At 32.1% G+C, this 26821-nt stretch overlaps 3 protein-coding genes across 5 annotated transcripts; 2 read left to right on the plus strand and 1 right to left on the minus strand.

Annotated features, from left to right (window-relative positions):
* The first annotated feature begins 793 nt into the window (after positions 1 to 793).
* On the plus strand, positions 794 to 9448 carry LOC120342235 (uncharacterized). Of its 2 annotated transcripts, XM_039410986.2 has the most exons (14): positions 794 to 1114; positions 2185 to 2268; positions 2629 to 2712; positions 3030 to 3113; positions 3503 to 3577; positions 3971 to 4054; positions 4350 to 4499; positions 4829 to 4894; positions 5066 to 5140; positions 5519 to 5593; positions 6534 to 6608; positions 6935 to 7141; positions 8197 to 8423; positions 8718 to 9448. In XM_039410986.2, exons 1-14 carry the CDS (start codon positions 820 to 822, stop codon positions 8907 to 8909), a joined length of 1773 nt encoding a protein of 590 aa, XP_039266920.2. In that variant the 5' UTR covers positions 794 to 819; the 3' UTR covers positions 8910 to 9448. The 2 variants fall into 2 exon arrangements, with proteins under 2 accessions (XP_039266920.2, XP_039266921.2); XM_039410987.2 differs by lacking the exon at positions 3030 to 3113.
* A 5637-nt stretch (positions 9449 to 15085) lies between these two features.
* On the plus strand, positions 15086 to 19920 carry LOC120342239 (uncharacterized). The gene is made up of 7 exons (XM_039410992.2): positions 15086 to 15182; positions 15323 to 15400; positions 15705 to 15860; positions 16375 to 16605; positions 17204 to 17353; positions 17567 to 17669; positions 18258 to 19920. Exons 1-7 carry the CDS (start codon positions 15110 to 15112, stop codon positions 18580 to 18582), a joined length of 1116 nt encoding a protein of 371 aa, XP_039266926.2. The 5' UTR covers positions 15086 to 15109; the 3' UTR covers positions 18583 to 19920.
* A 291-nt stretch (positions 19921 to 20211) lies between these two features.
* LOC144421003 (uncharacterized) lies at positions 20212 to 26127 on the minus strand. Of its 2 annotated transcripts, none has more exons than XM_078111023.1 (8): positions 26029 to 26127; positions 25468 to 25692; positions 25071 to 25262; positions 24749 to 24850; positions 24306 to 24422; positions 23363 to 23476; positions 22769 to 23030; positions 20212 to 22279 (listed from the first exon to the last, which is right to left on the minus strand). In XM_078111023.1, the coding sequence occupies exons 1-8, from the start codon at positions 26090 to 26092 to the stop codon at positions 22063 to 22065; spliced, it is 1293 nt and encodes a 430-aa protein (XP_077967149.1). In that variant the 5' UTR covers positions 26093 to 26127; the 3' UTR covers positions 20212 to 22062. The 2 variants fall into 2 exon arrangements, with proteins under 2 accessions (XP_077967149.1, XP_077967147.1); XM_078111021.1 differs by having other exon boundaries at positions 20212 to 22282.
* Between the last annotated feature and the right edge of the window lie 694 nt (positions 26128 to 26821).

Raw genomic sequence — 26821 nt, forward strand, 5'->3', positions numbered from 1 at the left:
AGGATTAGCAGGCATAGACAAAGAATCCGGTTTTCAAATACTTTAAATTCCACGCTTGTTATTGTAAAGTTTCACTTTGGTATTTTTTCATCGTCAATAATGACAATAACACTCTGCACAAGTTTTGTGAACTGCACAATTTCAAATACCGGGTTGTTCATAGGTTATGCATGTAACTCAGAGTTAGCTTTGATTTCCCCCTCTTCAACAGTGTTGTTTGCATATAGTTTCGTAATCAGTCGCGACACATTATTTTGAATAGAAACCTAAATATTATTGAATTCTATTTATGTACACTTTGCCACGCTAAATACTACTGTATAATTCTATTTGTGAATAAGGCTGAGTTAATAACAATAGAATTATATCTGGGATTAGAGAAGTTTGTCCTATACAAGATAACGTTTCTACGGAGTTCAACATATCGCATTATATTCAGTAAATTCAGTAATTGCCTCTATATCTCAGTAAATTTTAAAATCGTGCCGTGACTCAGAACAAACAGTCGGCATAGGAAATATAAAAAGAGTGGACAATACATGAGAATTTTTTACTGCTTAGGCAAGGTAAAAAAATTGTTTCGTATTTTTTGATGAAATACTTTAGTAAAAGTTATAGGAAATATGGTCTAGTAAATAGCACTGATGGTTTCGTTGGATAGACATAAATCGTCAAAACTCCCAAGAGCAAAATAGTTTATTAGGCACGCGAATTTAGAAAATTAATATTTTTCAAATATGAAATTTCACCGTTATGAAATTTTATTGCTTCCTCTTATAGAACTGTTTCATTTCAAAACATTGTAACCTTTTTAGCAATATGGCTAGATATCATTTAATTATTGCATTGTACTTGTCAAGTGTAACTATAATCACCAAAGGACAAGAAGAAATCTTGAATTGCAGACCAAAGAAAGGATGCAAAATGGATGTAAAATGTGAAGCCACGACGGAAGGATTTAACATTCTAGAATATTTAGAAAAAAGTCAATTCCCGCTAACATGCCAGTCCAAATCTAGAGGGACAAAAAGTGGTTCAGAAATTGGTATAGATCTTTCCGGAGTATTCAAAATGGTTACTAAGTCAATTTCCGAGATCAATATTATCAAAAATGGTAAATAGCTGTTCTTCATTGTTTAGCAAAGATATGTAAGATTATACTATGCTATACATAGATAAGACTAAACTATAAGCGTATAGTTTTAATTAATACCGTTTTTTATTCAAATGAATGTGATTTGTGTGAATTTAAAATGTTGCTTGAATGACATTGATAGCATTGACGATATCTCAAAAACGTTATTCACGTGATTTGAACATCAAATTTTAAAATGCCAAGAACTCTGTCACTGCGGTAGCGACAATGATCCGTAAGATTGAAATCAAAAAAGATCAGCCATAATTCATATCATCCCATATAATACAACGTTGGGTTACAGTCGTCATCAAACGGTACAGCAGGAAATATCTGTCATGACCGTTTTCCAAAAAACTAATTAGAAATACTCGTTACGGACATATTTTAAAATTTCGGTTCAGATGGACATGTAGTTCTAGCTAGACAATACCTAATCTTTTGATCATGCTATTCTTATTCTTATATTAATTTTTAGGGGATGTAGTTTTTTGGTTTTATTTATCTTATTTACGGATGTAGAAATTTTAACGCCCTAGTAATCTGATGGTAATTATATCAGATGATATTTAAAATGATGTATCAGCACATCTGATATTTTGCAAAGATCATCGAAAATTCAATCATAAAAGAACTTTATACGTCAGAATACAAACGAGATATTTTATTTAAACATGAAACATGGATTAGCCCGATTAATTCAACAGTTTTGGCTCTTCTAATAATAAAAGCGGTGAAGATTGTGGTTGGTGGCCTGGTTATACATTTAAAATCTCAAAAAGTACATGGTTTTGCTTCTTGTTAAAACGTAAATATTACATAATTGGTTTACTGAACAAACGGTTTTAAATCTATTAATATATTTAAACATTCAATTAGAAATCTCGATATTTAATTAAACTCAGTTAATCACTGTGAGTAAAAAAATGTTCCACAAATGTTTTTTAAATACTTGGCACGATATGAAATAAATACGGTTGAAACATTTATGTTCTTGCCCCCTTATTACATTTAGAATTTATACATTTTGTTAAAATATTTTGTTTCAGAACTGAATAATCTTCGAAAAACAAATTCTCAATTGAAGGGGCAATTAGCAAAAAACCAGGAAGCTCACAAACTGTTTCAGATGGGTGAGACTTTATTTTGGTATTTTAAATTTTTATGTAATACTTTACAGTTTATTATCTGATAATTTGTCACAATAGATTAATTTATAGCGTTTATATTATTTGTAAATTACTGTATGAAGTGATAAAATTAATGATATAAAGGTTGTTAAAAATTGTGTATTTGTATCTTGAAGTTTTCTAATAGATATGTGATTTTTTCACCGAAACTTATAATTCAATGTTAAAAATATTAACAATCTGAGAATGAACCAAAACCACAATGCTTAATGTTTATAATTCCGGGTTCAACATTTTCAGGCTTTCTAACTCATATAAATATTGATTGAATTTTTTTACATTTACTTTGCTACTAATGAACAGAACTCTATCAGCTCGGCGATGTCAACAAAAATCAATCCGACGTCTTAAACACTTTTCGAACGCTGATCGGGAGACAAAACAAAGGTATATGACTATATGTGGTTTCTATCAAACTCTTACGTTGATAACAAAAATATGGAATTTTTTTGATGTTAAACGACTCAAATTAAAATGACGACTTCTTTTAATTTGATTTATTTGTGACATGCAGAATATTGTAGACGCACAAAAGAAGAAGTATAAGTAGTTGGTACCACAGAAACCAAATCAGTAGCGGTATTCAGAATTGAAAACCTTGAAGTTATGTTAAATATTAGCAGCAAATAAATTTCTTCAAAGTTGAAGCATTTAATAAATATTTTACCGCCACAATAAAGCAGATCAATTCTCGTATGATTTAGATATCAAACAACTTCGAGGCCGAAGTACTGAATTAACAGTAGAACTAATGAATCTGAAGAAATTCAAAACCGACACGGAGAATGGTAATATACCTTGTACAATGTTACACAATATTGCGATATTTGGCAGTTCCGGTAATTTTCAATAATAACAATGGAGATATTACAACCTGATACTGAAATTGAAGTAGAAACCGAAACGATCCATGAATATAAAGTTGTATAAAATTACAAAAATTACTCAAAAACAAAATTGCTCGTACATTGACCGTAAAATAAGTAGCGTAAAAGATGAGATGGTTGTAACCGATATCATACAGGTGAAACTAATATTCTTGCAGGTTAATTCCAGAATAAAAAATTATCATCACATTACATCACATTAGAAGTATCAAATCAATGTAAGATATTTCAGAAATTATCAAAATGCGCTATTTAGGATTTATACAATATAATTCATTATTGCTTTACAGGGTTAAAAGCAATGAAAGATAATCACAAAACCCAGATCGATAAAATGAAAGAAAATCTGGAAAAGCAAAAAGAAGGTAATTTGATGTATAAAAGGTACTATAAAGTATGTGTACCAGGATAGGGTTAGGCCATAATTTGATTGCAATTTTCGTTATTTTAGTTCTATTACGTGTTCAGGGACTGTCTGTGTCAGCCAAGTGAATATACCCACTGCCCCTGGGTTTCAGTCCATTCACTCAACTTGATGTAAAATAGGTGAACAAAATTAGATACTTCCATATTGGTAAACATACTTCTGGAGCGCCGTATCAAATACTGCTTAGCAATGTATATAGCTTAATATTTCCCCTTTAAAAGTAGTAACGGTATATAAAAATATTTATACTACAAAATAAATGTTTGTTAAGGATTGCATAATTTTATGTTGTTGTGACATAAAGCCTAATCCAATAATTTTAATCTACTAGAAAATGAGAAAATAAAAAAATCGAGTGATTTTGCAACAAAACGATTGGAAGAAATACAGACGGATTATGAATTTTTCAGAGAAGGTAAGCAATTATTTAGTGAAAATTGTATTAAATACAAAAAAACAATAGAAACTCATTGCAAGTAAACAAGTATTTTTGTACACTTTTAATATATCATTCTATTTTTAAGAGCAAGATTTAAATAGAAAGACAAAATTTTTAATGTTGATCATTTCCATAATCAAACTATTGCAGGGAAATTATATACTTATAAGATGCTCGTTTTTTTTACTTTTGTTGTGTGGGTTATCCAACATGTATGCAATTCTAATTTTAGCATAGTAACTCTACATGTAACTTTACATTTTACATGCAGAATCTATGAATATGTGGGAAACAACCAGCAAATCTGTAGCAGTATTAAAAAAAGAAAATGAAGAGTTGAAGAAAGAAATGAGTAATATGCAAACCTCTAATGGAGAATTAGATATTTCGATTGATAAAATTAATAAAAAAGTGCAACAAGGTAATTTTATTTTGTTCGAAAGTCTAGAATCGTTTTAGTGTACAGCAAGACTTTTGAATCGAATAGATGGTCATCTTTATTTTTGCTACGGTATCCTTGCATTATACACATATTAATCCATTTGCGCAAACGCGTAGAGCAAGGAAAAAGAGTTAATCTCACGTAACCCCAACTGATAATTAATATAATTTTGATAGCAGTTAAATAAAAAAGAAATTGTACTTACAATTGTAATGTAAATCAATTTTACTATTTTTTCTTTTTAATTTATTTGATGTAAGTCAACTTAATTACTCAACGTAATAAATATATATTTCACTTTATTGCAGAAATAACAAAATTCCAAAATAAGCAAAATGAGGTTACGAATAAAAAGCGTGAAGAAATTCAAAAAGGTAAGAAGAGATTCTTAAGAAATCACATATTTGGACGTTCCATTTTCCTTTGCTATAATGATAATAATAATAAATAAGCCTTGTCTAATCAGTGGGCTTCACTTATTGATGGTTATTGATACAGTTTTACATGGCATGCTTACTAGGTATTTATTTATACTCTGTACTCAGAGATTACCGATATTCGCGATACCAACGTAAATCAAGTAAACATTTTGAAGAAAGAACACGAAGATATTAAAAAAGGTAACTGAATCATAATTAAGTTATTTTTAATATTCTTAAAATTGATTGCAACAGTAAAATTGTAGAGCTATTACGCACGCACTTGTCTGGAACGCTTAATGAAAGGCGCCTTTGTTGATAACAATTTCTTAGAAGATACTTCTTCATACTATTCAGCGTCCTGTTGGCCAACCGTAGACTACGTATTAACTAGCAACATCGATAAAATGTGTAATTTAAGATTTTTAGCATATCCATTGCAAGTATCGATTCATATTATTTAGTGATGATTATTATGTGTAGGAATCATCTTTCTTCATATGGAATAATGATAAATTGCATATATTTTATGGTAATATTGTTTAGTTACATAGAGCTCAATATTGAATTTATTTAAAGAGCTGAAATTCGTCCGCGAAGCGAGCAACAAAAAAATTGAAAGCATGGAAAAAGAAAAAATGGAAATGGGGGAAGGTAACAATAATTATATATTAGTTGGAGAGCTCAACGCCGCTCTTAATACTTGAAAAGTAATATAAAAAATAGCATAAAAAGATCCCTGGAAGTATGTCTCTTGTCCTTCTGAAATAGCATAAGCCTGGGATCTATTATAGTTTCTAAAACCAATGCAACGCAGAAAAAAGTTATTTCAATGTAGAGGGATACGGGAACTTTTAGCAATAACTGTCAGGGACATTGTCAACAATAATGCCAATGGCAACAAATTGTTTTAAACAATGAATGGTCCAGTGACAATTACGTAAATATTCTGCAAATGTCAGTTATTTGGCCCTTGCGAGGCAAAATTGATTTACAGAAAGCAAAACATCGGTTTTGATTAATAAAAAAGTTTTTATAAAACTAAGCGGTAAAAATACAGCATGACGGTAATTTATAGAAAGATGTGAACCAAAATTTTTAGGTTCATATAGTACTTTTTAACAATGAAATTTGCCTCAAATTGGTCGGTGATATCGATATTTTTATACAGGCGATGATGTCACAAACTGGTTTCACAAATGCTTAACTTGGCAGAGCGGCCATCATAATTTGCAGGAAGAAATGGTGTAAAATAAAATAGGAGCATTGTAAAAATTGTACACATTTTCGTAATTTAGTATAGTCAATTGTCGAGTAAGCTATAAAAAGTTTTCGTTCCTAGTAACCTAAAATCGACGCTAAACTGCGGCTAAATAAATAGAATATTTCGAAACACATTTATGACATGCCGCCTACACAAATTATTTGTAATGTTATCATCAGAAACATACTTTAATTTTTGACAGCTAGTTTTGTGTATAGATTAGGATCAAATTTTAAAGACTACTATTTGATACATATTTTTCGTTTCATTCACGGACATTGGACTTTCATATGGGACGATATTCTGCAAGTTTTACTTATTCTTTTTTAGAAATACGTGATCTCCGGAATGAAACGGAACAGTACATTGGAACAATTCAAACGATGAAGTCCTATTTGGATGATGGTAATTAGCAACCTTTGTTTATTGAACGTTATCAATTTCAAGTGTTATTATTGCTTATTTGTTTCTGTTACAATCTTTGCATCCCAAAATATTTTTTTTATTATATAACAACACTCCATTATTGTCCTTATGATATGGTCGATCAAGAGATCATTGAATGACAGATGTTTATGTAGTTGTGACTGACTATTTGTAACAAGTTTTTTTTGCCTTTGTTTGTGCAAACCAATTTGGGCATAAACTTTATTTTTGTTTTGATATAGTAATAGGTGTAACCATATTTGACAATAGATATTATTATTATAACTTAAATTTTTCGTCTCTAGTGAAACAAAAGCTCTATGGATTCGAAGAAAAAGTCAAAGAAGCAAATGATAAATTATCCAGATTCTCACATAAAGATTTTAACGGGCAAATAAAATCTGCAACCCCCACGACCACAACAACGACATCCCAGTCTACTACTACTGTTCAAACTACCACAGCGAATATGCCCAAACCTACTTCTGTTTCGGAATCGACGGATGATTTAGGTAATAATACGATGCAAATGAATGTTTTTCACGACGTTTGCTCATAACAAGAGTATTAACAAGCATCAAATGCAAGCAAACGAAATATAAATACTTTGTAAAAAAGGTTTCTTTCAGTTTTGCTTTTGTTCACTCAATTTATTACACACTGAGATAGTTAGATGTGAGATTTCATCTCAAGTTAGATGTGAGATTTCATCTCAAGAGTTTTAAATGCAGATGGCAATATAATCAAGTTTCACATTTAATCACTAGCTTGGCAATCGAGTCAAAAAACATTAATTATCAAACACATTTCAAACGGCGCCATTCTGAAATTTTACTTTGTTGCAAACTTTCTTGATTAGTCGAAACATTTACCGGTACTCCTGAAGTATGCGCACCAAGATGTCGCATAACCTGAACCCTAACCTGGTACACAACCTGAGTTCAGGTTGTGCGCCATCTTGAGCGCATACTTCGGGAGGTCCCATTTACCTCTATGTTGTATTCACGCTTCGACTGTGCCACCGTACTTGTTTCGAGTGCGTGTCACATGTACCGCCCATTGTGCAATGAAAATAAAAATGTGTGGGTGTTGCAGTGGAAATTTACAAATTTCCACAGCTAAAATGAAGAATTTATAAATCAATTTTGTTACAATTAGATGTTAAAATTAGATATTTGTTTCAATGATATCATATTAAACAATATCAAAACGTTATTTTAGTTAGTTGGATATTTGTTTTTAGTTAAGTGGCTTCAATTACCTGTGTTTCAGCAATCTATAAAGTTACAACCACGTTATCACTAAAAATTTTTGTGAAATTAATTCATCCTTTCCTCTCGAAACTGTTAAACGGTAATACAATTATGAACTGAACACTGAATTACCTATATGTATATGAGATACTTGTTTTTCAAAAACACAAAAACGTTTTTTCAGAAGAAAACTTTGTTGGCTACCTCAGCAATATTTAAAATAGTGTAACAAATTGAAAATGCCAGAGAATGAAAACATCTCTATTTCAAACTCTACTAAAATACTGTTTTATTTAAATAATATATCATTCCAGATACTTGTCAAATGCTCATTGATGATGTTTGCTATTGGAGTGAAGTCCATCCTATATGGGACACGGATTATAAAAAGGCTGTGTCTATCTGTACATCACATAGCTCAGTAATTGCTGATGTTCCTAATGCGGAAAGTTATCAGAAAATATCAGATTACCTACGTAAAGTTATTCCAATTGGATGGAATTATATTCAAATATGGACAGCAAAAGAAATAAATCCACCTGTAAGTTATTGATGGCTGAACTATATTTTTTACTTATCTCTAAATAAGCTCTATTGACGATAAATGTAAATGAACTCTACACTATACTAACTATACTTAGAATCTCTTTTTAGGTTTTAACTTAATGATATTTAATTTAATCTTCTGTGAGTTAGATGACGTTAAATACAACAACATAATATCATTGGATTTTATTTAATTGGTATGTTAAATTTTGCAAAATACAAAAGCAAAATACCAAATATCAACACGGATATATAGTTATATCAAGCAACTTTTTTTTTCTATTTTTAGACCGGTAAGATAGAACCTGAAGATTCCTTCACAAAATGGTATCAGCATTTTCCCAAAAAAGGGAGACCGTACGCAGAATATACCAACATCTACCTCATTATTAAACGCGACGTAAAAGACCCAAATCACGGAATGGCAAACTATCCCCCAACATTCTCCAGAAATGGAGTTTTATGTCGAAGGGAAAATTAGAGATGTAATAGCGCAAGCCTGACAATTTGTTCAATCATTTAAGCCGATGTGTTGGAGGTGTTGCCTTCGAATAATAAAGAGTTACTTCGACAATAATGTAAATGTGTAAATAAAGTGACTCTCAGAAGAACTGCGGTATAATTTTCATCTTTGGTTTTCTGCTGGCACTCTGCTGTTGTGTCTAAAAAACTGCTAATTTATTTTTTAAATAAAAGAAAAGATTACAATAGAATTGTAATACGGACGAATTCTTAGGATTTGGCAGAGACAATAATTTACAATGTGGTCGCTCTATTTTAGACTCGAGTTCAAAAATCTTTGTTGCAATTCATAATTGAATGTTAAAACTGATTTTGAAAAATCAAAAAATTGAATCACATTACTGAAAACTTTATTTGTACCACAGAAAATTTATGAATGAATTTACATTGCATAAAATAAGTGGTGGGAAATTTCCTGTAATGGTGTACATAAAATCTATTTTATATTTTTTTTATATTTGAAACGAAGACAAATACACTTTTCTGGATCAATGGTTACCACGTTTCAAGATAATTTTTACTGAATAATTTAGATTAACTTATCGGGAATCATATTTGGAATCTTAAACAGATGAGTATTTATAATAATAATAAATTGGAGATTTTTTTTTTTTGTAAATTGTTCTATCCAGGCATGTCATTCAAGCATATAATAGACGTTTCGTTGACGGTTTACTCCGTTAGAATTCCTTCTATGCTTTAAAATGAAAAACGTTTTGTTGTTTATTTTGAGAGTGTTTGTAGTAAATTGGAGCTTGTGATCAAGTGTATACTCTCATAAGCACAATTTTGTTTCAAAATATTTGAGTAAACGCCCAAAGAAGGTAATCGTTGTTAATTTCTGGCTAGGGCATCGCGGAATTTACATAACTGTTTTTTTTTTGTTACCGCAGCTGAAATGAATCTTATCTGACGACAAAATGAGAAATGAGGTATTCGATTTATACCTACATTTACTACACATAAGTAATTTTAATTGGCATTGGAACGTTTTAATTGGCATTAAAAAGAATAATATCGAGTTTATGTTAACAACCGGAAATATGTCCGAGTGAAGATAGCATCAGAACAACTGCCAAAATTTCAAGTTTTGCGTCAACATTACGTTATTGCCGATTAAGTAGTATTAAACAAATAAACAAACGAGAATATCGGTTGGAAACCGAAGACTTATCGATCCATAGTTACGGGATCCCCCAAAACAGAAACTGCAGTTTCGATTCATCCGCTCTTGTAACTTGCGCACTGCGCATCGCACACACACACTCAAATTTCAAAATTCTCTCGCTTTACAAAAATCTGGATCACTATATCAATAATTGATTGATAACTCGCTAATTATACGACATAAATCGCCCAAAATCAATAGTCTTCTGGTCCGAGATAAGATGAATGCACATGCAAAATCTGGAGCAGATTCAATCTCGCTTTCGTGAGATATCGCGTGCATCTAACAGACAGACAGACAGACAGACAGACAGACAGACAGACAGACAGACAGACAGACAGACAGACAGACAGACAGACAGACAGACAGACAGACAGACAGACAGACAGACAGACAGACAGACAGACAGACAGACAGACAGACAGACAGACAGACAGACAGACAGACAGACAGACAGACAGACAGACAGACAGACAGACAGACAGACAGACAGACAGACAGACAGACAGACAGACAGACAGACAGACAGACAGACAGACAGACAGACAGACAGACAGACAGACAGACAGACAGACAGACAGACAGACAGACAGACAGACAGACAGACAGACAGACAGACAGACAGACAGACAGACAGACAGACAGACAGACAGACAGACAGACAGACAGACAGACAGACAGACAGACAGACAGACAGACAGACAGACAGACAGACAGACAGACAGACAGACAGACAGACAGACAGACAGACAGACAGACAGACAGACAGACAGACAGACAGACAGACAGACAGACAGACAGACAGACAGACAGACAGACAGACAGACAGACAGACAGACAGACAGACAGACAGACAGACAGACAGACAGACAGACAGACAGACAGACAGACAGACAGACAGACAGACAGACAGACAGACAGACAGACAGACAGACAGACAGACAGACAGACAGACAGACAGACAGACAGACAGACAGACAGACAGACAGACAGACAGACAGACAGACAGACAGACAGACAGACAGACAGACAGACAGACAGACAGACAGACAGACAGACAGACAGACAGACAGACAGACAGACAGACAGACAGACAGACAGACAGACAGACAGACAGACAGACAGACAGACAGACAGACAGACAGACAGACAGACAGACAGACAGACAGACAGACAGACAGACAGACAGACAGACAGACAGACAGACAGACAGACAGACAGACAGACAGACAGACAGACAGACAGACAGACAGACAGACAGACAGACAGACAGACAGACAGACAGACAGACAGACAGACAGACAGACAGACAGACAGACAGACAGACAGACAGACAGACAGACAGACAGACAGACAGACAGACAGACAGACAGACAGACAGACAGACAGACAGACAGACAGACAGACAGACAGACAGACAGACAGACAGACAGACAGACAGACAGACAGACAGACAGACAGACAGACAGACAGACAGACAGACAGACAGACAGACAGACAGACAGACAGACAGACAGACAGACAGACAGACAGACAGACAGACAGACAGACAGACAGACAGACAGACAGACAGACAGACAGACAGACAGACAGACAGACAGACAGACAGACAGACAGACAGACAGACAGACAGACAGACAGACAGACAGACAGACAGACAGACAGACAGACAGACAGACAGACAGACAGACAGACAGACAGACAGACAGACAGACAGACAGACAGACAGACAGACAGACAGACAGACAGACAGACAGACAGACAGACAGACAGACAGACAGACAGACAGACAGACAGACAGACAGACAGACAGACAGACAGACAGACAGACAGACAGACAGACAGACAGACAGACAGACAGACAGACAGACAGACAGACAAATACCTATCAATATACTTACCGATCTCAAGATCAATTCGGGGGACGCTATCCATATATTCTGAAAAAAACAACCTCACTCTCCAGAACAAGATTTGCATACTGTTAATACCTGTTTTACTACAATTTTGTTAGGAATCATCTTGTCATGTAGTGGTTTAAATGTATAATGTGAAAATGTTTACAGATGAAATCATATTTTGGAAACGATAATCATCCATTTAACTGTAGCGTCTAGTAAACGAGCCCAGTGTTATTTGTAAGTAGCAATTAGTTTAATATCAAATATAATATCAATAATATATATGAATATTTTGTCAAATAACGATCTACAGGCGTCTACAGGCATTCATTCATGGATATAAGAATAATAGTGAATCTACTAATTATACTTACGTCGAAGATTTATCACTTTTTAATTTTCAAACGCGTTCTGCTTCGATAAAATTTGAAGTTTCATGTGCGACTGCGTCTATAGAATTGCAAAAATCAACAAAACCTAACGTAAATTAAGTAAAAGGCAGACAGGCGTCTCTTCGTAAAAACGTAAAACGACTCTGCTAATCGAAAGGTAATGTTCCACAAGAAAACTACTTTCCTTTTCAGGTCCCGAAGAAACACTAAACGCTATTATCAATTTTTAATCAACAGGAAACAATAGTAAAAATAAGTGAGAAGAATACACACGGAAAAACCTATCACTCTTATATATGAGCAAATACCAATTGACACAAGATTGGAGATTTAAAATTACACACTATAATGCAACAAATACAAAAGTATAAGAAAGTTTTGTCATTTGAAATTTGATAAAATGTAACTATATTCTGATTGTCCTATGTACTTATATTTACCTATTTACGATTCGACAGCGTATTGCATAAACATTGAGTCACATCATACAGCAAGTTTATCATACACTTTGTCTGCCTTCTAAAAAGTCCGGCAACTAAATGAGTCAATGAATAACAGCAACAATATTGTTTCCTATAAGGAAAATTGATATTTAATCAAGTAAGGGCCGTTATCCACGAATTTGTATTTCTAGTACCCTAGTGAAGATACTAGTCTCAGCTGAATGGTATTAACATCAAATTAACTTACTCAGAGCATGCCACATTTTCCACTGCAAACGTTTCATTCAGACTGCTTTTTGCATGCACTTTTCTACCATTATATACATAATATGAACACTTCACTTACTACGTTGCCTAATCATTATAGTAAACATAAAAATAAATAATAAACACTTCAATTCAAAATGGGAAAAGCTGATGTTAATTTGCATAACGGCAATAAAACAAAGAAATAGGGGTGCATAATGACATTTATCTTCAGCAATTATTTTAAATTTAGTGATGAAAAAAAAAATCATGTAAAGGCACAACATTGATTGGTACTCCTGTAGTATGTGTACCAGGTTAGGGTTAGACCATAATTTTTTTCAAATTTTATTATTATTTTTGTTCAATTACAAGTTCGGAGATTGTCTGTCTCAGCCAAGTGAATATCCGCGTAGGTTTCAGTCCCTTCACACAACTTGATGTCAAGTAGGCGAACAAAAATAGTTACTACCACATTGGTACACATACTTCTGTAGCGCCCATTAATAAATACCTAAAAGTGTTCGATTGCAAAATTAAAAAGTTAAATTTAGAATATGTATACATAAAAGTTTTATTCATATACTTTACAATTTTTATATCGTTATTAACAAATTGAAAGACGTCAACATAGCACGTACAAAAGAGACTCAAGGCATATGGTATATACGTGCAATACGTCAACCTCTGACTCAAGTAAATTCCAAAATCGAGTTGACTTATTCTACACAAACAACTTTACTTTCAATATATTGCTTATTGACCAGTGTACAAAGTAAATGATTCGAGTGTAGATGCGAAAAGGGGGAACGATACAGAGAAGATAAGCACGGGCCTTCCAAAGCAGAAAATAAGAAATTGAAATATTATAACAAACAAGCGTAGTCTATTGTTGCATAAAATCATAGTTCCTAATATTGAGAGTGAGATAAGAAAAAATATGGTTTCAAATTTCAAAATTTGTGATTATGAATAGTCTACTACAGGGTTTCTTAAACTGGGGCCAGCGGACCCCTGGAGGCTCGTGATGACTGTACAGGGGGTCTGCAACGATATGAAAATTAGTCTGGAACGTATACATTTCACCGTATATATACACTGTCACATAAACATTCGTAAACGAGAAAAAGTCAAAAATTCATGCGATCGCAAATCGGTATTGCTACGAAACTTCAACAATGGTGGTGAAAAAGATGTTGTAGAATGATTCTTGTTTTTAGCGTCGAAGTCAACAGGCTACATCGTCGGTATAATTGATTGTATGGGTTACTGAGTTATCACCAGTCGATAGCTTGTACGACTTTGCTAAGGTCATTTGAGCCTGTTACCGTTGCTGTAAGGAAGGGGCATGAAACGAAATTTAGTTAATTGTGTGACACTGTAGTAATATACACAATTTAATTAGGTCTATGTGTTCAACTAGTACCAACAGTCCGGGTATCGGGTATCAAATAAATTCCAGTATTATAACTTCAATATGTTCAATACTTCAATATTAGACTATCATGAGTTTAATTTTGTAAAAGGAAACATTATCCTTTCTCGTTGGTTAAGCACAGAAATTGATAAGGCATAGGATGGGGGTCCGTCAAAAATAAAATTCACAAACAGGGGTCCCGCGGCCCAAAAAGTTTTGGAAACTCTGATCTACTAGAAAGACTGTTACCATGGTAATTAGTCTGTAATGATTTAATGGAATTGGGCTAATATTCGTAATTGCAACTATCGCAAGCATTAAAAGCAAACCCTTATTCTTTCCTCGCTTCGACGGATATGCATAAATTGAATAACTTGAAAAAATGTACAAACGTGCTGGCGAAGTTTCAAGTATGATTGAATAAATAAATTGTACACAATACTAATTTTAGAAAGTATAACACCAGCAAGAATTCAGCTATTAAGAGTATTTAAATATTTTATATTTGAGAAATTTAACGTGCTTGAACTATTCTATAATTTATTGTGTGCATCCCAAAATCAGAGTTTATTCCGATGTACTTTATATTTTAATGGAATTTTCTCTAATACCCAGAATGCCGTGGAATGTCTTGAAGATGGTGATGTTAAGTTGGGTTTGCTATGGTAAGTTATTTTATGTTAAATTAGGCGATAGTTTGCAATAGAATAAATTTGTTATCCATAAAAACATGACTGGAATAAAAGAGTTAAATGCACTGTCTCTAATGTACCGGAGTCTAAAGCCTGTTTTATATTTATAATAGTTGTCAAAGGAGAATGCCGCACAAGAGCATCATCCATGGCTACGTTGGAGACGACATCTGGAACATTGACAAATTATAGTTAAGTATAGATTTGACAATATATTAGTAATTTGTGAAGTAACCTTGTCTACTTTCTATTTCGGATACGTATTTTAAATTTGTTATTTTGTGGATAGAGATTATGTTATTTTCTTTTGAAACCCCAAACAATTTGACAAAGGGACTTGATAGATAGTAAGGATAGAATTTTTTAGAACGATTCATAGAAGTGTTGGTCAAAAAAATTGTATACTCCAACTAACACAAAAAAATATTGCAAAAATGTTAAACTTTTTTACTTTGCTATTAATGAAAATACAAATATATTACTGCAATATTGCAGACAACAAGAACACTGGAACGTGCTCATCATCAAATTGGAACTTGAAATCACCTACAGAACAGAATGTTATACTGCAGATCGATGTGAAATATCTTTCTCTATATCGGGCGAAATCATGTGGTAGCGAAAACGGAGGATATCTGAAACTACCGGGAGGTAATCGGTATTGTTGATTTAATGTATTAATCAGTTAAAAGTTCAAATATTTGCAACTTTTGTGATTGAATTTCTACGACCAATAACAAGAATTGGGCATAATGAACTTTAAGCTATAAGACTTTTGGACTTTAAGTTTCAAAAAAATCATTCACAGTCTAAACGTAGTCAAGTGTTTATAAACTTCATGAACTTTCACTGTTAAAAGTAGTACAAAACGTATATATATCAAATTCATTTTTATACATGTTTATAACTCGATCATATAAATCTAGGTGTCCTAATCCTAGAAATATATGTTTCTAATCTAAATAAAAGTTTATTTTGGGAGCTTGAAATTTTGGTATTTTTCAATAATAGAGTTCCAAAAAAGCGCATTGAAATTAGTATGAGTACAAATCACCTCCAAAATTTAAGAATTATACATAGGATTGTGGAGCTGAAATATTTTTTTTCGGACACACAATTTGAAAGGAAAACTTATTGAGTCTTTATTTTTTGTTTTATTTTACAGAAAGATATATTTGTAAAATCATACGCACAAGATCTCCACAATGTTTTATCTTCACTAAAGACCCAGTACCAAGACTTTGTCAAAGGCAAATAGAAAAAATGAAAGAATGTGAATATTCTAAGCTTGGACTTTACGGCTGGCCAGGAACCATAACTTATTTTAATGACGGAAGAATCGTAAACAGGGGAAAAGGATTCGATTTGGAGTACAAATACATAACATGTGAAAGCGGTAATTTATGTATTTTCATGCAAATTCCTAGAAATTCATAATATTGTTTACTTCTTTTAAGTTTTATATTAAAAAAATAGTGCTCTAAAATAGTTTGGAGTGTTGAAATTGCGCATTTTTGTTTAAAAGCAGCCTCAAGTAACGAAATTAATCCACAGTAATTTCTGACAATTAGTAAACATAAAAAGCTGACAATATAAACAGACATTTTTCAGATTATATATAAAACAACTCATTTTAATGTTGACTAACTGATCTGAAATTAAGTTAATGAATAATCGAAAAAAAAAAAATTGGACTGGTTTGATTGACCCATCTCTGCATTCATAATTTGACAAATTCCAGATATTCGCCATAATATGTCTTCAGGGAAGCAGCACTATCTACATATTGTATATTAGAATTCCCATCATTGATTTAATTTATTGCATATATCTGGTATATATATATATATGTATATCTTTTTTTCAATCTGAGTTATACTTTCCTTGTGGAAATGTGCCTCACATTTGTTAGACCACAACCCTTGCATGATTATTTAAGTTTGCATATCTTCAAATTCGCGTGTTTCAATTTCCACAATATTGCTCGTTCACAGAGCCATTGACAACGTTGCCTCTGATCACTGAAACTACGGATATCGCTCGGAAAAGAACCAGCTCTACGATCAAATTTTCAACATTGAGAAATACACTCTTCTCAATAGCAGACATTGAAGTCCAAAACACCACTAAATCAATTGTTCCACGTAATGCGATTTTAATTCACCAATTCTTTTTTATCGATTCATTTTAACAATTCCATATGTTTTTTCTAATCAACCACACGCAGAAATTTATTACTGTTGAAAGAACTTTTACCTCCAAAGTTCGGGTTACAAAACATTTGAGTCCCTGTCATGCCCTTTAAACATTGTCATTCTTTTCCATTTACGGAATGCATTAAATTTTGTTATTTACAGAGACAAGTCTTGATATTGGAAGTATTATCGGTATTGCTGCTGGAGTAATTGCATTACTAATATTGATGGCAATATTTGCTACAGCAGTGATTTTCATTAGAAGGTAAAAACATTGTAGCTAATTAATGACGTTTGTTTTAGTACTTTTAATTAGGTCCACAATATTAAGAACATATAATAGCGATAAATAAACCTATGATTGATTTAAAAAACGATACGTTAATACATAGAAAGATTTTTCAAGTTCTGAACCAGTGGTAGGCAAACATCGGCCCGCGGACCAAATGCAACTAGCGAGCAAATTTTTTGTGACCCTCGATCAACCTCACTTTTGATGCATAAAAAAACAAAATTACTCATAAATTTATTGGTCGTTGCTTGTAATTGAGGAATAAGATTTGCGGATGCGCCCCAGCCTTAAGTTTAATATGACCCGAACGCTACCGAAAAGGTATATATATGGTCCAGTATGACATGAAGTTTGTCGACCACTGTTTTTAACATAAGCATTCAAAATTATCGTTAGTTATATATAGTTATATTACATATTCTTTCACTCCGAACATGATTTCTTAACGAGTGGCCACTGCACTTCAATTTTTGTTTTATATTGTAAGATTACAATTTCCACCAACGAGAACCTCAACAACCAGCTTTCAAACTTTATCATGTATTTTTTTTTTTAATTTAGAAAAAATGGCGGTAAATCAAATACTGAATACGATAGCAACACCGTAATTGGTTTAAACAGATCTTTGAACGAACCTTCTATGAAGTCCACAACTGATCCGTACTACATCGGTGCTCCAGCTTCGATGCCATCAGTAAATCCGATCCGTGAAAAACACGCCTATGAAGGAATCATTATGGAAAACGGTAGAGAATACGAGTCTATAAAAGTTAGAGGAAACACATATCTGAAACCGATCAAAAAAATATTTGTAACTGAATCCGGTGACTACGAAGTACCAATTCATACACGAGTGGAAGAAAACGGTTATATAGATTTCAGATAACATTCCTAAGTGTTTCAATTACATTTCTACGTTTTTCTGGGTTTATCCTTAAGGTTCTAGAACATGCAAAATATTTTCATGAGAGAAATATTATTGGTTGAATATTATTAAGATTATTGGTTACTAACCCATCATTAATGCGCTGAGATATATATGATTAATTTCAGACAGAGATATCGAAAATTTCAAATTAATTGAATTTAACAAGATTTTTTTTTAATTTTTAATATCCAATACCTGAATTATTTTGACAAAAGCAAAATTGTTTTATCTGAGCTTCCTCGGGAAAAGTTTTTACATTGCAATCTTTTACTCAGATAAAATAAAGAAATTTATTCAATATAATTAAGTGAACAAAATGAAAAATATTAATTTTGCTATTAGGTCATTTCATCACTGTATGCAGAAAGTAAATTTGAATTTTGCCTATACCAGATTTAATATGTTCTAGTTTAGCGGTTGAAGCAGATCTGAATGTTGGAATGAGTTTTAAAGTACTATTGTTAACAAGAACGGTTATCTTCATTTTTAAACGAACTTTTATTTACCCCCTTCAATGCTATTGCAACCAAATAAGTAGCAGGATGTACAACCAGAAAATATCGTGTAATATAATTTACGTATGAGTAACAAGAAACCTGTGTTAGTATTTTTGCCTTTTTATACAGAGCGTACTTCAGTGGTTTTAACCTCTTGGGTGTAGCAGAAGTATAACATATTAAACTCTTGGAGAAGCCGTTTTCAATTAATCCTATGTATATTTAATTATATGGTTGTATTTTTTATCAAACACAATTTGATGCGGAGAACCTGAATGTATTTTATGGAATTCTTTCGAACACTCACCTATTATATGATTATCCTTACTCGCGCATGCGTGTATATGAGTGTATCGCAAGCTTTGAAGAAATGTGTAGACGAAATCCTACGGTTATGCCAAACCCATGATTGAAAACCACTGCTGAATATAACATTTACAGAGGCATTCTATAGAAGTCTGTCTAAATTATGTTTTTTTTTATTGCTGGGAGATTTCATGGGGGGATTTGACTTTGATGACCGTATGGTCGTATCGCTCCCCCAGTCTATACTGAAAAACGTTTCGTATGTTGTTTTATATTTTTAATATTGTTGCAATGCTCGTTGTTTTCTGGTTGACGAAATAATAAATCTCTATATATATCTCTCTCTTTTTCCTTTAAGCTACTACACATACTGTAGATTGCATTTAGAGAATCAGTTTACAGCAGTCTGTAATTTTTCAATTAGTGTCAACAATTTCCTGCAATTCACATTTATTGAGAATTACAATAGCGCTTGAAATTACAGAAGGCGTCCTTGAGGTGTTAGAAATTTATTAGGGAAATTTTACAAAGCTTACTGAACAACGCTATGCGCCTTGAATATTATATATCGAACAATGAAATATCTATTTTTTGTTTTATCTATTTATTACTCTCACTATTAACAGCTTATTGATTCTTATTCCTTGTTTTTCTATTGAAATATAGAAACCCATGTATGCATTCGAATACCTTTTATTTACATAATGGCAATTATATTACTATCTTACTATTATATTGAAAAAAAAAAAAAGAATAATTCAGAACAATTACGAAAGTAGCGGAATTAGTAATGTCATTCATTGCATTATTAATGCTATTTATAATCGATTTTTTTTAATTAAGATAAAATGACGGTTTCTGTAATTCCAAAAAAAAATCCGGAACCAAGCATAACCTAATTAAAATAACATTCAAAGCATGATTAGCAGATTAGTTGACTTCACAATGATACCCAATATATAGAGAAATACTCATCAATACTATCTGCTTTAAATGGATAATTTCCGTATGAAAGTGTTACCATTTTACAAATAACTTACTAAAAACTAAGAAAACTCCTTACAATATCACAAACATATCAAAGTATTAAAACAATTAAAGCTGAGAAAACACAACACGATATCACAAACATATCTAAAATAAATATTATAAAGTATCGACAACAACTTCTTATGACGAACTACTGAACCATACTGACGTACATGAGTTGTGAGTAAGACAGGTTTCTGTTGAAATGTAAAATTTGTCACAAAACTTATACATGAAATAAGTTTTTAATTTTGTTTATCTACTCCAATTTGAAACATCAAATTTTAGTTACTAACACTCACTATACATCCAACAATCGTGCGCTAAAAACGGGTTTTAATGATTTGTAAATAATATTTCATCTCCAAACGATTCTTTTAAGGGCTGTTGGATTGCACAATACTTATTGTATGCATCAGTTGCTTGGTATTACAACTTAGTTGTAATTTGGTTTTCTTTTTTTATTTTAATACCACTTGATAAGAACTTTCTAAAAAGCAAAAGGATGTTTCTCGTAAATCCAAAATGACTTCTCGTTCAAGTTAATTAAGGGGTGTACAACCTTTATTGCAGAATGACCAGATACAAATAACTGGGGGAAGCCGCGGCCGCGTCTTCATTTAATTAAGATAGCTTTTCCAGTAGTTGGGCGCACAATTTTTTTTTCATTGATCTTACGGCATTGTTGTTAGGGGTCCTGGCAGAAGTGGGAGTTAAAACGCGTAAATTTCTATAGAAAACTGCTATTCAATTTTATTGTCACACCGACTTTAAACGAATTCAGTGAGAAAAACGTTTTTTTTAACATTGGGTATTTTGCAATATGATTACAATATGAATACGTACCAGATTAACTAAATTGAAAGTCGATTGGCGGACAAACTATTCATAATTGGCACTTCTCCCCGGGCCGCACAATTTTACCTTTCGGGCCGCATTGGGCACGAGGGTCCAAGGTTGCACACACCTGCTCTATTCAAATATTGTTCAATTGTTTTCATAGAAGAAAATGATTAACAGATAAAAATAGGACTTTACAATGTTCATTTATATTTCATCTAGTAACGTTACCACTTTACAATTAAATTATTCAAAATTGAGAAAATACTATAAAAATATCAAAACATATCAAGAATATAAAAATGTTATTTAATAACTTATTATGGCGACTCAGTGATTCACGATGAAATACATTATTTTCATATTATGTGCAAGAATGGATTTTGCAAAAAAATAAAATTTTTTGTAACCCTAATGCATTTTTATTTATAGAGGGTTTACAGAGTTTATACAGAGTTTATTTTCACCCCATTAAAATGTTTTTCAATTTTTTGTAATTTTAAAATTAAATCATAGTTGTCGGTAAGCACTATCATTGGAAACAACTATTCGAAACGTGTTTCAGTCAAATGATTATTATATTAGGTATTGGATATGCCATTGCATAAATAATATATGCATAGGTTAAGTTTATTTTTATTTTAGTTATTTGGTTTTCTTTTTTCACAAATAGCTGAACGAAACAGTTTTCATGAACCTTCAATCCTCTTTGTCGATATTGAATAATGCAAAAATGACTGTTGGTTTAGTCTTGTACGGTTAAGCGTTATACCATGCCATACAAAACGTTATTGACCATTTCTCCAGACGAAGGATGTTCCCCCTGAGCGTCCGAAAAAGAATCGAATTCAGAGGACACTTCGTGCAAAGAGTTTTGTTCAAACACATTTACAGGCTTTTTTGCCAAATTGAGTGCTGATTGACCTACCGCAGTAGTCGATTCACGGTGCAATTCAATTGACTGATTCTGATTCTGCAATTTTCTTCTAGACGGAATATATACAATACAATTATTAAAAATATTATTAAAAAATTTTTGAACGTTGATATAGGCGTTTGTAGCCCCTATTGGATCAAGAATCAATTTTAAAACGACAAGTTTGTGCAGTTCTTCGAGTCATATAACTTTTTTGTATTTATTTGGTCGAAACCATTCATCTTATAATAAAAAGGAAGACAACTTTTATCTTCACCAATGATTACTCGTTACACAAGCGTATAACCTTAATATTGTTTTAATTTATACTAATATTTCCACATAATATATCTACCTATATGTAAGGATTTATCTAGGAATTTTAGGATTTTTATTTCAATTTTGATAAGCGTTATTATTTCCACGTAATAGAAGGAATTTTGTCATGAAATAAATAGGAATGTTGCTTGAATTACTTCTAGATTGAAGGTTAGAACTCTGTTGGTTCTACTCTATAGTACTTATATTATTTCCAAATATTGTTCCTGTGTTTTACCTTTTACGTAGGCAGAGTAAAGTTGGAACTGCTATGACACCAAGTAGTAAGACTATAGAACAAGGGACGATTATAGCTAGGATTGTATCCATTCTTGAATCAGCGTTTTCGTCATTTCCTTCCATAGTGTGGTTCGAGAATGAGGTTGTTGTTAGTGCATGGGTCACTTGTGATACAACATCTGTGATATCGTGACTCATTGTGTCTTTCACTGCCGTTGTGTCTGATATTGAATTCGTTTCAAATTTCGAGTTCGTCCATTCTGTTAAAGATATTATGATATATATATATATATATATTTAAAATAAAAATTCACATATAGAATATGTTATTAGTTATGCAAATCATATAAATAGGCCAATCGTAGAATACTTTGAAAATGTCCAAAACGTATAACCTAGAGAATGTGTAAAATTCAGCTACTTATACGATCTAGAAGTAATCGGTTGAGATACATTTTCTATGCTAGAAATTGTGCATATTTTAACATTATGTATGTTATGTTGAATATATAAATAACATAAAAAATACGTTTTTCAAATTTCAAACTAACGTATTTGTAAATGTTCATATAATATGTGACTTCATATTTACCTTCGTTCAAAATTGTGGTTTGAGTTGTTGATAAGCTTAATGGTGAATTAGATGACGTAATCAATTTTGAGATGGTGTTTCCTCCGGTGGTTGTTACAGATACAGAGGAAGTTTCTATATGTACAATATATAAACGTACCAATAAAGATTTGATGGAATTTGTAATAGTACATTACATATATAGGAGTTTTTACATCTTGTATACCAAACATGATTCTGAAAGTAATTTATGATACATAATATGCTACTAATTTTAAGAACGGAGTTTATTTTCGAGTAAGCAACGCTTATGTAAATTAACCAAATAAACCATGTTTTTGTAGCCAGCATGTGGATATACACGAACTTTTTAATATGCAGTGTCAACAAACTTGGGTTCAACTATATAATTAGAAAGATTAGTTTCCTTATGAAACTATAATAACCATTAGCCAAACATACAATAGATAATTCTAATAAATTCAATGGCAAATATGATAAGTTGAAAAATAATATAATCGCGTTTAGTTGCACTAAAACAATGTTGAAAATTGCATCAAAAATGAAATTTTGAATACTTCACATACGCTCAAAATAACCTTTTAAACATTTGCTTAATGGGGGGAAATGTTAAGTTTGGACATTCTCTGCTTAGTCAGACAAAAATAGAAATACGTTTTCAATTGAAAAGATGTATACCTGACTTTTTTGCTACGCTTTGTGTCGTTGTGGGGGTATTAGTAAAACCCAAATGGAGAAATAAATATAATAATATAAACGTCATCAATGGAAAGCCTTATTAAATGCTATTCAACCGAATTCAAGCATTACGGTGATTACACGGATTTCGTTATTTACTTTTACACATTTTCCACCGAGTTATTGTGTAGTAAAATTTTTTAAAATAAACAGTTTGTTTCAATTCATTTTTATAATAAAATATTTTGGAAAGGCTTTTGATTACCTTTTGTAGCAACCATGCTCGTGGTAGAAGAAATATCCAGGGGTGTCGAAATGGCTTTTGTTATTAATCTTCCATTGGGGGTAATTGGAGCCGAAGATGTAAACGGAGTAGTTGTTGCTAAGTGAAAATCAAATTGAACGAATCAATAGAGTTACTATTAGACGTTTTAACAATGTGAATTTTGAATTTCCAACTAAAATAGCTGGGTTCACAAATATAATCACAAGATCAAATAGCTCATTTTTATTTGTTTGTATATTCTACTATCATGATTAGGAACTCACAAAGAAAAATCCTAAGAATATTGGGTTGAATAATAATCGGAGTGCGATCGGAGTTAATCCATCGACACACGGTGTATAGAACATTGAATTACTAAGAGTTTTGTCGAATTAAATAACAAACTATAAACAAATCTTTGTATGCTTCTGCAGTAAACGTACCTTCTGCAGTAAACGTGCTTGGCCTAGATGAAATATCTTGGTATGTCGAAGTGATTTTGTGTTTTATTTTTCTAGTTGTTGCAGATAATGGAGTAGTGGGTGCTGAGTAAAAACAATAAAAATCATGAATTTTTCGATATTATACAATAGGTTTTACAAACTCCTAAAGTTTATTAAAGCCAAAAACAAAAATTTAAAAAAATTGTGATATATTGCTTTTTTTTGCTTCGAGAAAATGTTGCTCAATGTCTTGAGATCTATTTTAATAGGCTTCGACTATTTTTACTCACTTTTAATTAATCATAGTTGTGCATTTATTTACCTTTTGTACAATACGTGTAGCTATATTCAACTGAAAGTGGTTCTGTAGAATAAACATCTTGCCCAATATATACTTTTGTCCAATCATCTGTTATTTTAAACGTATTACAATCATGCTTCATTGCAAGTTCGACTGGCTCTGCACAATCTTCCCTATAAAGTATGTAACAGCGAGGAGTGTCTACATCAGCATCTGAAATTTCAGATCAGAATCAAGGAAACGTTTTTTAATTTAAAAAAGAATGCTACAATTAAAATAAATAAGAAATTTTATTCATTTAATCATTTTGAAATTATGAAAATTTAAACAAATAAATGAAAGCTCGATAAGAGTGAAATTAGGAATACATAAGTGCAGCTAAAAAAAATATTAATTTCTCTATTTAGATTCTGCTTACATAAATCGAGATTTTGAATCTGAAATTGTCCTTGGCAACTTCCTTTAATTCCCTCGTCATTTTTTGTTACGTTTAGTTCAAGAAGTTTTAAAGTATTTAATCTCAAATGAAATGTGTAATTGCACATTGTGGAACAACCTGGTGAAGGTAATTTATCGTAACCACTGAATATACCACCACCATGCCGACAATTCATTGAATTCATTGCTTCGATAATGCTGATGCCTGTAAAACACCAATATAATTTAAATTTTGAACTTATTTTTATTTTTTTGTCATTGTGGCTCAAACATGCATTTTTTCAAACATATACGTCTGTTGCATGGGCATGGTTTTTAATAACGAATTGGGTTTTACTAAGTTTCATATTTTATATCCGTAACGAATACAATTGTGTTGAACGATGCATAACGACACAGACCATGCATCGTCGATACTGAGATTTTTAGCATACGATTCACACATGCTTACGTAGCAAGCTAATCTTACGAAATTGCGACCATCAATACTTGATATAGATAAGTAATATAATATGGTTAATGTATATATTATTTAACATACCTGATATTGAAATCAAGCAGATACAGATAGCAAAGATTTTTGAAGAAAATTGTAACATCATCATACTTTAGTTTATTCCAATGATTAGGCATTAACACTGTTAATATAAAATAGATAATGATAATTGCAAATTTAAAATATAAAAACCATCGAACACATATTAGCAAACATTATAATGTTCACAGATTATCCCTAATACTTCTATAGTTACATGCGTTGCTCTCGAGTAATAATCTTAAGTTCTTTTCCACCCGTTACTAGACCTTGATTCAAACCAAAATACGTATATATTCATAACTGAATATTAAAACGACTCACTCAAGCCCTGAAACAACACGAATTATATTTAGCTTGCTCTTTTCACCTAACGTACGTTATACGTACGTATACAAATTTTTCTATCCTTGTTACAAACAATACTGCTAATGCTTTTGCACCCATGAGTCATAGTTTGAACCTAAATTTGACAGTTTCACGACAGAAGGTTCAAAAGCAATTCAATAGACATTGTTGGAGGCTTGCAATGGCAAACGTTCTAGTAGTCACTAGATCGAGGTTATCAATTCATTCCATATAAACTTAGAAATTGAATAATATTTTTCGGATTGAATGTTAATTTCTTACAAACAACTAAGAATAAGTAAAATTGATGAAATTAGGCTATTGGTGATCAAATATCTTGTAGGATTATTTTTTTTCATCTAACAGTGACATCCATTTATACTATTTTTAGTAGGTACTTAGATATACAGAATTCAAACAAACTATAAATCAGGGGTCACCAACGCGTTGC

The sequence above is a fragment of the Styela clava genome, chromosome 3 (genome assembly GCF_964204865.1).
Source record: "Styela clava chromosome 3, kaStyClav1.hap1.2, whole genome shotgun sequence".
NCBI lineage: Eukaryota > Metazoa > Chordata > Ascidiacea > Stolidobranchia > Styelidae > Styela > Styela clava.

Excerpts from the sequence above, each read along its gene's own strand:
- LOC120342235 (XM_039410986.2), top strand. The coding sequence starts at position 820 with ATGGCTAGATATCATTTAATTATTGCATTGTACTTGTCAAGTGTAACT. Across the intron at positions 4,500-4,828 it reads TAATAAAAAAGTGCAACAAG|AAATAACAAAATTCCAAAAT; the intron begins GTAATTTTATTT and ends ACTTTATTGCAG. Across the intron at positions 5,141-5,518 it reads ACACGAAGATATTAAAAAAG|AGCTGAAATTCGTCCGCGAA; the intron begins GTAACTGAATCA and ends ATTTATTTAAAG.
- LOC120342239 (XM_039410992.2), top strand. The coding sequence starts at position 15,110 with ATGGAATTTTCTCTAATACCCAGAATGCCGTGGAATGTCTTGAAGATG. Across the intron at positions 15,401-15,704 it reads TGGAACATTGACAAATTATA|ACAACAAGAACACTGGAACG; the intron begins GTTAAGTATAGA and ends GCAATATTGCAG. Across the intron at positions 15,861-16,374 it reads ATATCTGAAACTACCGGGAG|AAAGATATATTTGTAAAATC; the intron begins GTAATCGGTATT and ends TTTATTTTACAG.
- LOC144421003 (XM_078111021.1), bottom strand. The coding sequence starts at position 26,092 with ATGATGATGTTACAATTTTCTTCAAAAATCTTTGCTATCTGTATCTGC. Across the intron at positions 25,693-26,028 it reads CTGCTTGATTTCAATATCAG|GCATCAGCATTATCGAAGCA; the intron begins GTATGTTAAATA and ends GGTGTTTTACAG. Across the intron at positions 24,423-24,748 it reads AAGCACGTTTACTGCAGAAG|CAACAACTACTCCGTTTACA; the intron begins GTACGTTTACTG and ends ATTTTCACTTAG.